Consider the following 13,662-nt stretch of genomic DNA (forward strand, 5'->3'; position numbering starts at 1 on the left):
TGCACACACACACACACACACACACACACACACACACACACACACACACACAATTGTTTAGTTACTCCTCTTTTTAACCTTTCTGTATTTTCCTCTTTCGTTTCTGACATGTGTGCAGAAGAGGAGGATGATGCAGGGTACCTGGATGTGGCCGTGTCAGAAGTGAAGCATCCACCGCCGCAACTGTGCCCCATGCCGGACGGACTCACCAGCCACCAGGTGCACCTGACTCATTAGATATTACATTTTATCTATACATACACTACCGTTCAAACGTTTGGGGTCACCTCTAGAATTATTTTGTGTTTTCCATTAAAAGTCACTTTTAATCATCATAAGAGTTGCAAAATGAATAGAAAATGAAATCAAGACATTGACAAGATTATTTATTCAAAATAACAATAATAATTTTACCCTTTCGTCAAAGAACCAGCAAAACTGTTTTCAGCTGTGCTAACATCATTGCACAAGGGTTTTCAAGGGTTTTCTAATCATCCAATAGCCTTCTAACGCAATTAGAAAACACAATGTACCATTACAACACTGGTTGGTGTTGCTGGAAATGGGCCTCTATACACCTATGTACATATTCCATTTAAAACCAGACATTTGCAGCTAGAATTGTTTACCACATTAACAATGTATAGAGTGTATTTCTGTTAATTTCATGTAATGTTATATTCATTGAAAAAAAGTGCTTTACCTTCAAAAATAAGTACATTTCTAAGTGACCCCAAACTTTTGAATGGAAGTGTACGGCAAACCCGCTTATGTAGAAACGTACTGAAAATCATGTCACATGAACATTTTCCTCATGCTTAAAGGGGACATATCATGCAAAATCAACTTTTAATCATTTGAATCCTCTAGAGGTCCTGTAAAACACGCGAGAGTGCTGGCGAGGGCAACGGTATCTGAAAACTAGAAGTCTGCAAAGTCCGTGAAAAGTTCTATTCTTGGCTCCACAGAGCAGCACAGAGTTCTACACAAACTTCCAGCCTCAGAGGATTTATCTGTCCAGTGAATACATGTTATATATGACGGCAATGTGCCTGCTAGAGCCTGCAAATGATCACTTTTCCAAATCCCAGTAGCCTCTGTGGCCGATGTCATTTCCTACTCTACTAAACCAAGCTTTCTGAACAGGGCTGTTTTGTCAGGGTGATTGAACTGCTGTGGTGCTTCTTCCTTATGGTATTTTGACCAAAGCATGTCACAGACATGTTAATTAGGACACCAGGGAACTAGGTTAACTTGTAGAAATAGGGTTTAATATGACTCCTTTAAAAATAAGATTTTCTTTACTATCCTGTTTTGAAAAAGCAATGACTTTCAATATTCTTAAGAGTTGCTTTTATATCATAGGAAAATCCACTGATTCACACTCAGATTGGAACCTTGTTCACACAGACCTGCTGCTCTTCGAGTGTTTTTTTCTTGATTATAGCGCAGTCTGTCAACCTCTGCCTGTGCTTCACACTGCATCCCTGTCGTGCCCTCTTAGCATCAGATTTCTTGACCGGTGTGTTGCCTTTACGCAGGTTGTCAGGCGCCATATCCTCGGCTCCATCATTCAAAGTGAGCGGAGCTATCTGGAGTCTCTCAGAAGAATCTTGCAGGTGAGTTGTTCAGCCCCTGTCGTTCCTCCTGTGTCACACGCAATGTCTTCACCATTTAGCCATTCTAAATTACACTGAAAGGAGAAGTGGTAAATATCCATCAAATTACAACGGTGTCTCGGCATAAATAATCCTGATAAAACAAATAACCGTCCTCATTTCTGGGGCATCAGATCTGTGTGTCAGGCTTGCACAGGATGGGGCACAGACTCTTCTTTTTTTGGTGGTGGAAAAAAAATGAGACTTGTTATCAGTTAATCACAAAAAAAAACGGGAGCACCTACTGAAATGCAATCAGCAGCAATCAATGGCTAGTTCAGGTGTAGCTAAATCTGTCACTGTCTGGGATATTATTTGTTGTTGAATGATTGTGTGTGCACAGCATCGGCCGGGATGCTTTGCTCTTTTCAAACCTCTCTTACAAATTAAGAGAGGTCCGGGGCGAGAAAAAAGGTCACAAGTACAATTAGACAATGAGGGTTGTAACTTTCATGTTCTTTCTGTCAGTGTATTTCTAATCTAAAAAGACAAAACAAGCAAAAACATCAACGGAAATTACCACAGCTCTTGTTCAGATTGATTGTTTTTTTTTCCGGGTTAAATACTGTTCTCATCTGTCATGCATTTATTTATTTATTTATTTAAATATTATCTGTACTTCAGCATGTTCGGATTCAGAGAAGTCATGTTTACCGGGGGTTTCCATCTACAAAGAGCTTGTCAACACATTTCTGTAGGCTATGCTAATATCCCCATGTGTTCTGACTGAAGAATCACTCAGTGCCCCCCTTTCAACACGTTGCTTTTGCATCTATAACTCTGCTGGGAGCTTCTCTTTGTCATTATTATTCTGGCTTTTATGATTACAAGTCACCTTGAGTTCTGAGCATGCTCGCTCGTGGCAACTGCTGCTTTATGGGCGAATCCTCTGGATTGATGTGCTTCCAGGCAGCATGACTGCATTTCTTCATTATCCACCATTCATAGAACATTTTTGTCGTGTTGTTTCACACACCACTGCTGAAAAGAAGACGCGGACTTCTGACTCGTTTGAAACACATATCGCACTGTATGTTTATTTTTGATATATCTATATTTTTTCATGAAACTCAATTTCTTTCCCAATCTCACCAGGAATACCACCGACCACTGATGGAAACGGAACCGCGCATCCTGAGTCCGAGGAAGATCCGGCCTATTTTTTTCCGAATCAGAGAGATCACACAGTGCCACTCCATGTTTCAGATTGCACTGGCGTCTCGAGTGGCTGAGTGGGACAGCAGCGAGAAAATTGGAGACTTATTTGTTGCCTCGGTTAGTGTGCATGTTTTTCCGATGTGTATCTTCACGCGTGCGTGTATGTGTGTGTGTGTGTGGAGCACAGTTGTGTGCACTCTTTGTCTCGGTGGGAAATGCAATCAAAGACTTAGATTCCGGGTAGAGGCACTCATGTTTTTCCTGGCATCCTGTTTTTTTTAAATTTATTTAACTTTAGAACACAATTTCTGCCACCAGTGTCATAATGAGCTACAGGTTTTTGATTGAGCAAACAAGGATAGTTTACTCCAAACAGGAACTCAATTATGGCTCTGATGAAGCTCCCTGGCTACCCCCTGTCTACACGTTTCCATGCCACAGTAAGACTGTTGTGTTTGAGTTGTGAGTCTCTGAGTCTCTGCAGTGTGCTCGTCCATAAGATCCACTAATTATTTGTCAATTAGAGTAGTGAGTTTTGGCTGTTTTGGCTGTTCCACTGATATCCTTGGATCTACAATCGACGGTAGCTCAGTGGTAGAGTGAGTCGTCTTTGAGCTCGAGGGTTGTGGGTTCGATTTCCAGCTCTGCTCGTCTATGCAGATATGCAAATTTCTGCATGAGTAATTTCCAGGTCTGGATAAGTATGGAAAAAGGGAAAAGATTGGGAAAAATGTTTGTATTATTCCCGGACTATTGTCTCACTATCTAAAATAAAATATATTAATATATACACTAGCGATCAAAAGTTTGGGGTCACTTAGAAATGTCCCTATTTTAAAGGAAAAACACTTTTTTTCAAAGAATATAACATTAAATGAATCAGAAATACACTCTATACATTGTTAATGTGGTAAACGACTATTCTAGCTGCAAACGTCTGTTTTTTAATGGAATATGTACATAGGTGTATAGAGGCCCATTTCCAGCAACCATCTCTCCAGTGTTCTAATGGTACATTGTGAAATGCAAAAATAAATAAAAAATCCATACGTGCAAGTTTTCTGAAGGCTTGCTTCATGAAGAAAAATATAAAAGGTGGTTGATAAAGGATACAAAGTAGGAAAGTAATCCTCTGAGAAGTCGGGAAAAGTATGGAATTTTGAAATGGAAAATGTGTAGGAACATGCTGATGTGTCCTTGGGAAAGACACTTAACCCCGGGGGAATGGGTGTGAAAGATGAGTGATCTGCGCTGCACATAAATACGCTGTGTGAAAGTGTGAGTGAATGGCTGAATGGCACAAATGGTCGCGTAAAGCAGCTCTGAGTGGTCATCGAGGCTAGAAAAGTGCTATATAAATACAGACCATTTACCATTTACAATCAAAACACTGTCCATCTCACTGAAATCCTCCTTTGTCATGTGGCAATGCACAATATCTGTACCTTTGCGGCTTATAAGAGGAAGTATACTAAAGGAGGGAGTGAGCAATGAAGGCTAATTCCTTCATGTGATTTGCCACCATCAACTGCCTGGTGTGGGCTTCAATGAAGAGAAAGAGAATAAACGTCTCGCACAACACACACACACAAATGCTCGCTCGCCTAACCTTGTAAATGGCTCATGAAGGCTGTTGTAGTAACTGCCATGGTAAACAAACCAATTTTTTTTTTAAAGCACTATACTTAAACGGCCATTTCCCAGCTTTCCTTTACATTGAAATGACTCGGCGGTCACCCGGGCAAACAGGACGGTTCGCCAGACTCTCAAGATGTCAGAGGAAAATTACCAGATTGCATTTGTTGATGCTGGTGTACAGACGAAATAATCAAACATGGCAGAGCAGTATGCCCTGCTGATTGTCGGGGCTGTTGTGTTTTGCAAATTCCGGTTATTATGCGTGCTTCTGTTTCCACAGTTTTCCAAGTCGATGGTGCTGGATGTGTATAGTGAGTATGTGAACAACTTCACCACCGCAATGGCTCTCATCAAGAAAGCGTGTCTGTCCAAACCTGCTTTCCTGGACTTCTTAAAGGTGAGGTTTTGGTTCAGTAGTATTCTCATCCTTTTTGTTTGTACTACTATGAATTGATATTTAACACAGAATTCATGGTTTTATACAACATGTTGTATTAATTATGAATAGTTGACTTATATACATGTTGTCAATGCAGTTATTCTCAGTACTCAGTTACTGTCATGTACAATAATCATATGTTTCTCTGAGCTCCTGAAAACTTCAATTTTATACCTTGATATGCGCATATAAGGTTTTTTGTAGAGGAACATGCAAAGCTTAATTACAGATTGGTTCACTTAAAACAGACATGCCCAAACTAAACTTCTGGTTAATCTTAGCACAGCAGCTATTTTGACAGGTCTCGGTATGAATATCACAGGTGTAAACTAAACTAGAAAAGCACTCGGAGAGCGCAGCCCCCCCACAAAATAGTGATAAATATAGTGATAGCTACGGATCACGCCCAAAAGTTAATCACTTGTTTCTGGTCCCATTGCAGACATTTCCTGAAAAATGCATCCAAATCTGTTCACGACCTTTCGAGTTATGTTGCTGTCCAGAATAGTGGCCTATGCTAGATCATACCTTGGGTATATTATGACTATTATGACTATAAATGAGTCTAGGCCAGAATATACCCCTCTTGTGTAAAGAGGTTTTGATTATATTTACGAGAGAATGACTGAATTGTTCAACATTTTATTGGGGTTTCAGCTGTGTCATGTAAGTTAAGTGAGAAAGTTAAGGTTATTAGTAAGAGACTAAACTAGTTGATGACTTCTATGTCCTATATTTTGTTAGGTTGCAGATGAAAAAAAGTATAATATAGATTATTCCAGTGTAAATACGTGTTCCTGTTCATAAATATAAGTGAGTGAATACAATCTAAATCTCGGGTATAGTCTGGCCAAATTATACACTCGTAGAAATAAGGGTTCCAAAAGGATCCTTTTACAAGGGTTGAGGTTCTACCTGGAACCCTTCTGAAAAACCCTTTCCCGAAAAAAGAGTTTTTCAAGGGTTCTTGGTAACACTAATTGGTTTCAGTAAGAACCATTTTGGTCCAGAGTTCCCTTTAAAACCCCTTTCCTGTATAAAGGATTTAAAAAGGGTTCTTGGTGTAACCCTCCAAAAGGGTTCTCCTATGAGGACAAGCCGAAGAACCTTATATGGTTCTGCTTAGCATTTTTATTTCTAAGAGTGTACCTGGGTTTATTCTGGGCAAACTATCCTAACTTACATGAACTGATCCTTTGTTAATGTATCGGTAACACCCGTGCTTTTCCCACTAAAACGTCTCAAACTACAGAATAAAGATGCTTTCTATTTTTTTAAATGTTGTTTACAGTGGACATAATTAATCAGCGGTTGCGAACAACAAAACATTCTGCTGAGGTGCATAAACGGTGCCAAGAAATGATTTGAAGGTACCGAGTTGGACAATCCCTCCCAGTGCCCACCATTCATGCACGAGTACACGCCTCGATCATTGAGCTGTAATGTTGATTTATAGACGCAGACCACACCGTCGACAGCTGCGCATGTTACCCCAGATAACATGCACAGGTTCCTCTGGCTGTCTCACTGACTGTTAACTGTCATTCTGCCAATGTGAAGACAAACCAAACAACTAATTGGCATGAAACGATCTGGGGGGGGTTGGGATTCATTTGTTTTTTTTTAATAATAACTATAAAGGCAAATGACCATGAGGAACACTTTGAGAACGTGTTGGTCTTTTAAATGATGAGTCTCAGTACACTTAACAGACGTAATGATGTCACGTGAGCACTGCATAACAGTCAGTTCAGTGTCGGTTGTATTTTTTGTAAAATAAAACCACCACGCTCACATTATAATGCATGGAGCAGCGTCGATAGATGGAAGGTATTACTTTCAAATGAAAATGATCTGTGAAATCGAGCGATCCTTTGTTCTTTTGTTCCTTTACATCTTTCACAGTGATCAGACTTTTGTCTTCATTGTCGGGGTTTGCTGTTGTTCTGCCAGGTCTTATATTTGCTCCCTGATTGTTTGCCTCTCCGGCAGAAACCTTTAGCTTGCTCGTGTTTTATTATGAATGCGTCCCCTTTGGCAGTGGAGTTTTTGAGTGACGATTTTCACTACAATATACTGCACTGAAAAATGAGCTGAGGTGTAACTCTGTGATCATCCATCAGCTAATGTTCCCAATTATTATGCAAAATCAACTTTTTAATCATTTAAATCCTGTATATTTGGGACTCTGGAGGTCATATCAGTTGGCAAAGTGTGAAAAAATATGACTCAGTCATGTTTTTGTGGTCTTACTCAGTCTAAGTACAGGAGATTAAACATGTGATGTTGACTTCCGCGCTCATTGCGACGTCACAATGCGCTAAATTACTGGAATTGTTGTCTCGCGGAGCTCTGCTTTGTCCGCAAAACACGCGAGAGTGCAGGCGAGGGCAACAGTCCGTGAAAAGTTCTATTCTTGGCTCCACAGTGCAGCAGAGAGTTCTACACAAACTTCCAGCCTCAGAGGATTTATCTGCAAATGATCACTTTTCCAAATGCTAACTGCTGTTAGCTCCCAGTAGCCTCGGTGGCTGATTTCCTGTCCCTTCATTTTCGGTTTACTTTTTTTTTTAAGGTGGACTTTCAAGTTGGACCTAAAGAGATACTACTACACACTAAACACCTGATCGCCTGAGCTATTTTTTTTTATCATGTGATAATACACAATTATACAAATGCTGTTATGGGTTGTGCATTACTTTTTGTTGCCAATAAACCATCCTAAATCTTACAAACTGGACCGTTATAATTATTTTGTGATTCAACTTGAAATATACTAAAACCACATTGTTTTGAGCAAAACAAATTTAGGCTGGATTTTTAAATTACCAAATCTCAGGCAATATTTATTTATACCAGAATATAATTATCACTAAATTATTTAATCTCATCTGAAAACTGAAAATTAGTTTCTTAATCCTTAGTCAAAATAAGACAGATTTGAAATATAAAATGGAAGATTTTACCTACTGCACTTTATAGCTGATAATGTCATCGGTCTTGAAAGTAGAGTGCATAACAAACCATTATAAAGGAAGGTTTGATATATTCAAGCCATTCTCATATTCTCCATTGTCTCCACATGACTCTCTTTGTTTCTCAGTGTAGCTTTGTTTCAAAATCGTCCAGCCTTTACGTTTGTATCATACAGTGCATGTTTTGTAAAGGTGTCTAGTCGTATGTTTTAATGTTCCAGACTTGACCCTGTACTGAAATTATACATTCTCCTCACTTGCAACTGCAGTTAAAACATTGCGTATGGCACTCAAATCTCCTCTCTCATACTTTCACGTTACAAAAAGACCCTGATTTCCATAACTTATCCGCCCACTCACGCCTACTCACGGTCTATAGAGCCTTTTGACAAACTCTCTTTTAGTAGGAATAATGTTGCTTCCTCATAATGGCCTTTCTGTGCAAGACTACTTTCTTTTTTTCCAAGTGCATTTTTCTGTTTAATTTCATTTCTTTTTTCTCTCTCTCTCTTTTTATCTCCAGAAGAAGCAGGCAACTAGTGTTGATCGGATTACTCTGTATGGTCTAATGGTTAAACCCATTCAGCGATTCCCTCAGTTCATATTGCTCCTACAGGTATAAACTCTTGTTTGTGTAATATGGCTTTTTCATTTAATTTGTTTTTCGTGAATCCCTTAAAGTCAGCTAAAACACTTAAGGTATGAGAAACAGTCAAGCACTAAACAGCACTTTCACTAATACTGTGGGCGTGCTTTTAAAGTACACTAAAAAATACAAGAAGTCTCTTCTACATTTCCCCCAAAACTTTTACATACAAGTACGAGCTCGTCACAAAAGCTTGGTAACCCGCCTTCTCCACTTCCTTTTCTGGGCAAAGATTTGGATTTGAGCTTGACTTGCTGGATCAGCAGCAGCCCATTTCATCCCTCAGTAAGCATTGATTATCCATGAATTCAAAAGATAAGTTATGAATGTGAATCAGGCGTTTTCTTCCAGCCTAAATGCCGGACTCCAAAGAGGAAGTGTATATGTTAATTCACACACTGCTGCCAACTATAGAGCTGCAGGCGCCGACCCACAGAGATCCATATCAAGATGACACAGCTCTGCGTGAGTCATAGGTGCAGGATAAACTTAATATTTACATGTTAAAGGGACACAGACTTGGTAAAACAGTATTGTTTTTACATCTGTCTTAACCCTTTAACACTGAAGCCTCAACATGTTAATGTTATTTTAACAATAAAAGGGCCAGAAAATGTCCTGTGAGTAAATTGCTTTTGCCCATTTTCTCCGGAATAACTTTCAATATCTGGCAGTTATGTTAATATATGTATTAACAATTTAAAATGAAGAAAAAACAAACGTTTTAAAGTTTGTCGCTGTGCATGAACACCAGATTTTGGATGTTAAATTTGAAATGTGAACAGCACAACATATGTTTAAAATAGTATTTGTTTGAGGCTTTGTTTAAATGTGCAAAAACAGGCCAAAAAATGGAAACTATGGGGACCGTATCTATGTTCCCCGGGTCCTATGTTCCCCGGGTCCTATGTTCCCCGGGTCCTATGTTCCCCGGGTCCTATGTTCCCCGCTTTGTATGTGACCGGGGAACATAGGACCCTTTCTCTAACCCTAATCCTAACCCTACCCTTTTTCAAAAAAAGGGTCCTATGTTCCCCTGTCACATACAAAGTGGACCTTTTTTGGGAAAAACGGGGAACATAGGACCCGGGGAACATAGGTACGACCCCAAACTATGTACTAGTGCTTTGCCAACTCTCTCCTCTCTAGTGATAAAGACACGTTTAATGTTGTGTTTCCATGACCAGAAAATATGCGTGTGGCGTCGTGTTTACGTGACTCCCGATTGTTAAAATGAGTCTCTAAAGTAACACAGTTTTTCATGCCGCAGCACCGGAGTCCAGGCACCGTTTACCAGTTAGCTGCGTTAGCTCCTTTAGCGCCGTTAGCATGCCTACAGTCGAACCGGAGCAGTCTGTTTATTAAACAAAAAGAGCAGTTAAAATGAGTCTCTAAAGTTATGCAGTTTTTCTTGCCACGGCACCGTTTACCAGTTATGTCCGTTAGCTGCGTTAGCTCCTTTAGCGCCATTAGTGTGTCTACAGTCGAACTGGAGCACTCTGTTTATTAAACAAAAAGAGCAGAGTACCTTGAAACTGTATAACACATATTTAAAATAACATTAGTTTGAAGCTTTGTTTAAATTTGCAAAAACAGGCCAAAAAAATGGAAACTATGTACAGGCGTTTTTCCAACTCTCTCCTCTCTGGTGATAAAGACGCGTTTAATGTTGCGTTTCCATGACGACTGACTGGAAAAAGACGCGTGTGGCGTCATGTTTACGTGACTCCCGATTGTTAAAATGAGTCCCTAAAGTAACACAGTTTTTCATGCCGTGGCAGCAGAGTCCAGGCACCGTTTACCAGTTAGATGCGTTAGATGTGTTAGCTCCTTTAGCGCCGTTAGCGTGCCTACAGGAGCGTACCTTGAAATGTGAACAGTATAACACATATTTAAAATAACAATTTAAAAAAAAAAACGCACGTTGGCTTTGACGTGCAATTTCTCAGCTTTCCTAAACCGTCACATAATTACGGTAATGCAAAATGCACTTGCGCTTGCAAACGTGTCGTCTGCGATACGCTGGGTGTTAAAGGGTTAAAATATAACCTGGTAAACGTGTATTTGTTGACAAGCTAACGATGCTGGCAAATTCTAAAGCACCAGCTAATGTTATAGCATTTCATTCAAATCTGATTTATGTGACATATCCAGTAAAGTACAATTAGGTTCTGACAGTTGTGCCAAGTCGTAAACATTATTTGAAGGTTAAGATCCTACATTGTGTCACTTTTTAACACCACAGCACATGGTAGCTCATACTTTGATCATTCATTCCGGGTTTGAACTGAACTGAAACGTTGTTGCAAAAATACAAAGGCATGTACGAAACATTTTTATTTCACCTTTAAACAGTGTTTTTGTCCTCATTAATCTCTTCAGGACATGCTTAAGAACACACCAAAGGGCCACGTGGATCGCCTGCCCCTGCAGCTCGCTCTGACCGAGCTGGAGATGCTGGCGGAGAAGCTGAACGAGCAGAAACGGGTTGCCGACCAAATTACAGAAACTCAACAACTGGCGCGCAGTGTCAGCGATCGCCTGCTCAGTAAGGTAACTGGACACACATTATTCTACAGTATGTTCACGTGCTCCAGAATCATCTGTGAGACGGTTAACTTCTCTGCACTCTGTTATCACTGTGAGAGAAAAAAAAAAAAAACACCTGTACGACTAAACTGATATATGGCAATTGCTTGTATCATTTCCTGCACATTAATCTTGGTAAGCATTTTCATTTAGAGGAATTATCACCCAGAAATGATGCCTATTATCATCCCCGAGCAGTACCACAGCAATGGCAGAGACACTGCCTTTCCATTACCGCTCTGAAATTACAGGCTTGCCTCTGCAAATCTGAATCCAAACGCTGCTCTGAATAAGAAAAATTAGGGGGTAAATGAGTCATTGAGTTGGAAACAGTGAGAGCGCTATCTCTCTCACACGCCGCCTCTCTCTCCCTCTCACTCCTCCTTTACCTCCCCACTGATGCTCACTCTTCTGCTTTCTAGTCTTATTTGTGCAGAGGTGTGTAAGGCTACTCCTTCTCTCTCCACTTACAAACCCATGCCTTCTTTCTCTTGTGTGGCTGCATCTTCGTCTGCACTCCTCCATCTCCCTCTCCCTCCATATATATATATTATATATATATATATATATATATATATATATATATATATTTTATTTCTCTCTATCAGCCCTTGCTTTCTAGGACTTTGAGATGAGCTGATTTGGCCAATCTCCCCGACTCCACACAGAATTCCATTTGCTGCGGTGACACAGCAGAATTCCAATAGGAAATGGTCTCGACTCTATTGCCCCATAAGCATCCAATGAAATATTCATTGTTTGTCTCAAAGTATCTCAGTCACCAGAAGAGGACAGATAACAATGCTAGTGAGAATGTGTTTTTTTTTTTTTTACGCACAATCGTACAAACTTGCACACCTGACTCACACTCACACACGAACCCTAACCCCTATATCCATCAATGCTTGAAGTGTGTTTTGTTACAGCGGCCCGCCTCTTGAGGGAGCTGCATGTTTTTTTTTGGCCATCAAATGGCCGCTTCATTTAGATTAATTTTGTGTGTTATGCAAGCCTCTGCCAAAGCCAACAACAGATTGCCTGCAGATAGAACATTGTCCTCTGTGAAATGTGGTCAAAGGTGCTACTGCACTGCAGGTTGTAGAACGAACACAGCAGAGAGAGATTCATTATTCTCTTAAATGTGCGCCTTTTTAAACAAACACAAACATCAAAGTAGCAGGATGTGAGGGCTTCACTTGGACATAACCTGCTGCTCGCAGCTTAGTGGCTTCACTAAAATTGTTACGAGCCTGGCTCGGGATTGGTGCAGGATGCATAAAACTAAAAGTATTGATTCAGGCAGCCATAAAAAAAAAAAAAATAAATAAAAAAGCAGGATCAAAGTGATTAAAAAGAGCTTTGTGTTGCTATTTCCTTTTGCCAAACATATGGAATGAGTGGAAAGCGCAGCATTTGCCAACATACTGTCACACAAATTGATTCTGTGACTGTGTGTGTATGTGTTTGAGAGGATGGACTTAAAATCGGAAATCAAGGTTGTTGCTCTTTTAAATTAAATCATTTACGAATCCTTATTTGACTGTGTGGAGTTTGTATTTTCTGCTCGTGTCTGCGTGGGTTTTCTCCATGTACTCCAGTTCCCTCCTGCGGTCCAAAGTCAAGCAGACTGTGAATAGTATAATCGAAGACTCTAGATCAGGGGTGTCAAACTCATTTTAAGTTCAGGGGTAAGTAAAGATATTTTTTACAAAACCTAAGAATTATGAACAACCTGGAATTTATTGAGAAAAACAAGTGGCTTCAACAAAATGTTGCCTAAGTTAAGGTATCTGCAACTGAAAAATATAATGCTTATGGTGCTGGGCACTAACGGCGTCAACATTAACGCATGGCGTCATGTTTACTTGAATCCCGATTGTTAAAATGAGTCTCTAAAGTAACGCAGTTTTTCGTGCCGCGGCACCGTAGTCAGGCCCCGTTTACCGGTTAGCTCTGTTAGCTGCGTTAGCTCCTTTAGCACCGTTAGCGCGCCTAAAATCAAACTGGTGTGTTCTGTTTACTAAACGAAAAGAGCAGTGCTACAAATAACCAGCGTACCTGTGTACTGTGTATGTGTGCCTCTGTTTTTAAAGTTTAGCGTTACTTTAGAGACTCATTTTAACAATCGGGCGTCACGTGAACGTGACGTCAATCGTGTCTTTTCCCCAGTCAGTCGTCATGGAAACGCATCATGCGTTAACGTTGATGCCGTTAATTAGCCCAGTGCTGTTATTTAGCCCAGCACTAAATATTTAAAAATATAAATTGTGAACTCAATCCTGAGGGCCAGATTGGATCCCCTTACGTTTGACACCCCTGCTCTAGATTGTCTGTAGGTATTAAGGGAATGGTTGTTTGTTTGTTTGTTTGTTTGTTTATTGTATGTTAGGCCTGTGAGGCTGGAGACTGGTGACCCCCTGGAGGATAAGTGGTATGAAATGGATCAGGGTTTGAATCCATGAGGTAGTTACTATGATAATGATTGATTATATTGCACACAGTTTAGTTTAGTAACTTTTGCACCACCTAGGACCAAACAGTAGTTGCTTAATTTTGTTT

The 13,662-nt window shown here is 40.1% G+C and overlaps 1 protein-coding gene across 1 annotated transcript in view; it reads left to right on the forward strand.

The window, feature by feature from the left end:
• arhgef10la (Rho guanine nucleotide exchange factor (GEF) 10-like a) overlaps positions 1 to 13,662 on the forward strand; it is a gene marked incomplete at both ends in the record, with an annotated part of 107,614 nt that overhangs the window by 15,876 nt on the left and 78,076 nt on the right. The window contains 6 exons of the mRNA XM_083893071.1: positions 119 to 219; positions 1,542 to 1,619; positions 2,754 to 2,933; positions 4,735 to 4,851; positions 8,392 to 8,484; positions 10,897 to 11,067. Coding sequence (XP_083749197.1) covers positions 119 to 219; positions 1,542 to 1,619; positions 2,754 to 2,933; positions 4,735 to 4,851; positions 8,392 to 8,484; positions 10,897 to 11,067 — 740 coding nt within the window. The remainder of the gene's footprint in view (positions 1 to 118; positions 220 to 1,541; positions 1,620 to 2,753; positions 2,934 to 4,734; positions 4,852 to 8,391; positions 8,485 to 10,896; positions 11,068 to 13,662) is intronic.

Source organism: Microchirus variegatus (genome assembly GCF_963457635.1).
Source record: "Microchirus variegatus genome assembly, chromosome: 7".
NCBI classification, from domain to species: domain Eukaryota; kingdom Metazoa; phylum Chordata; class Actinopteri; order Pleuronectiformes; family Soleidae; genus Microchirus; species Microchirus variegatus.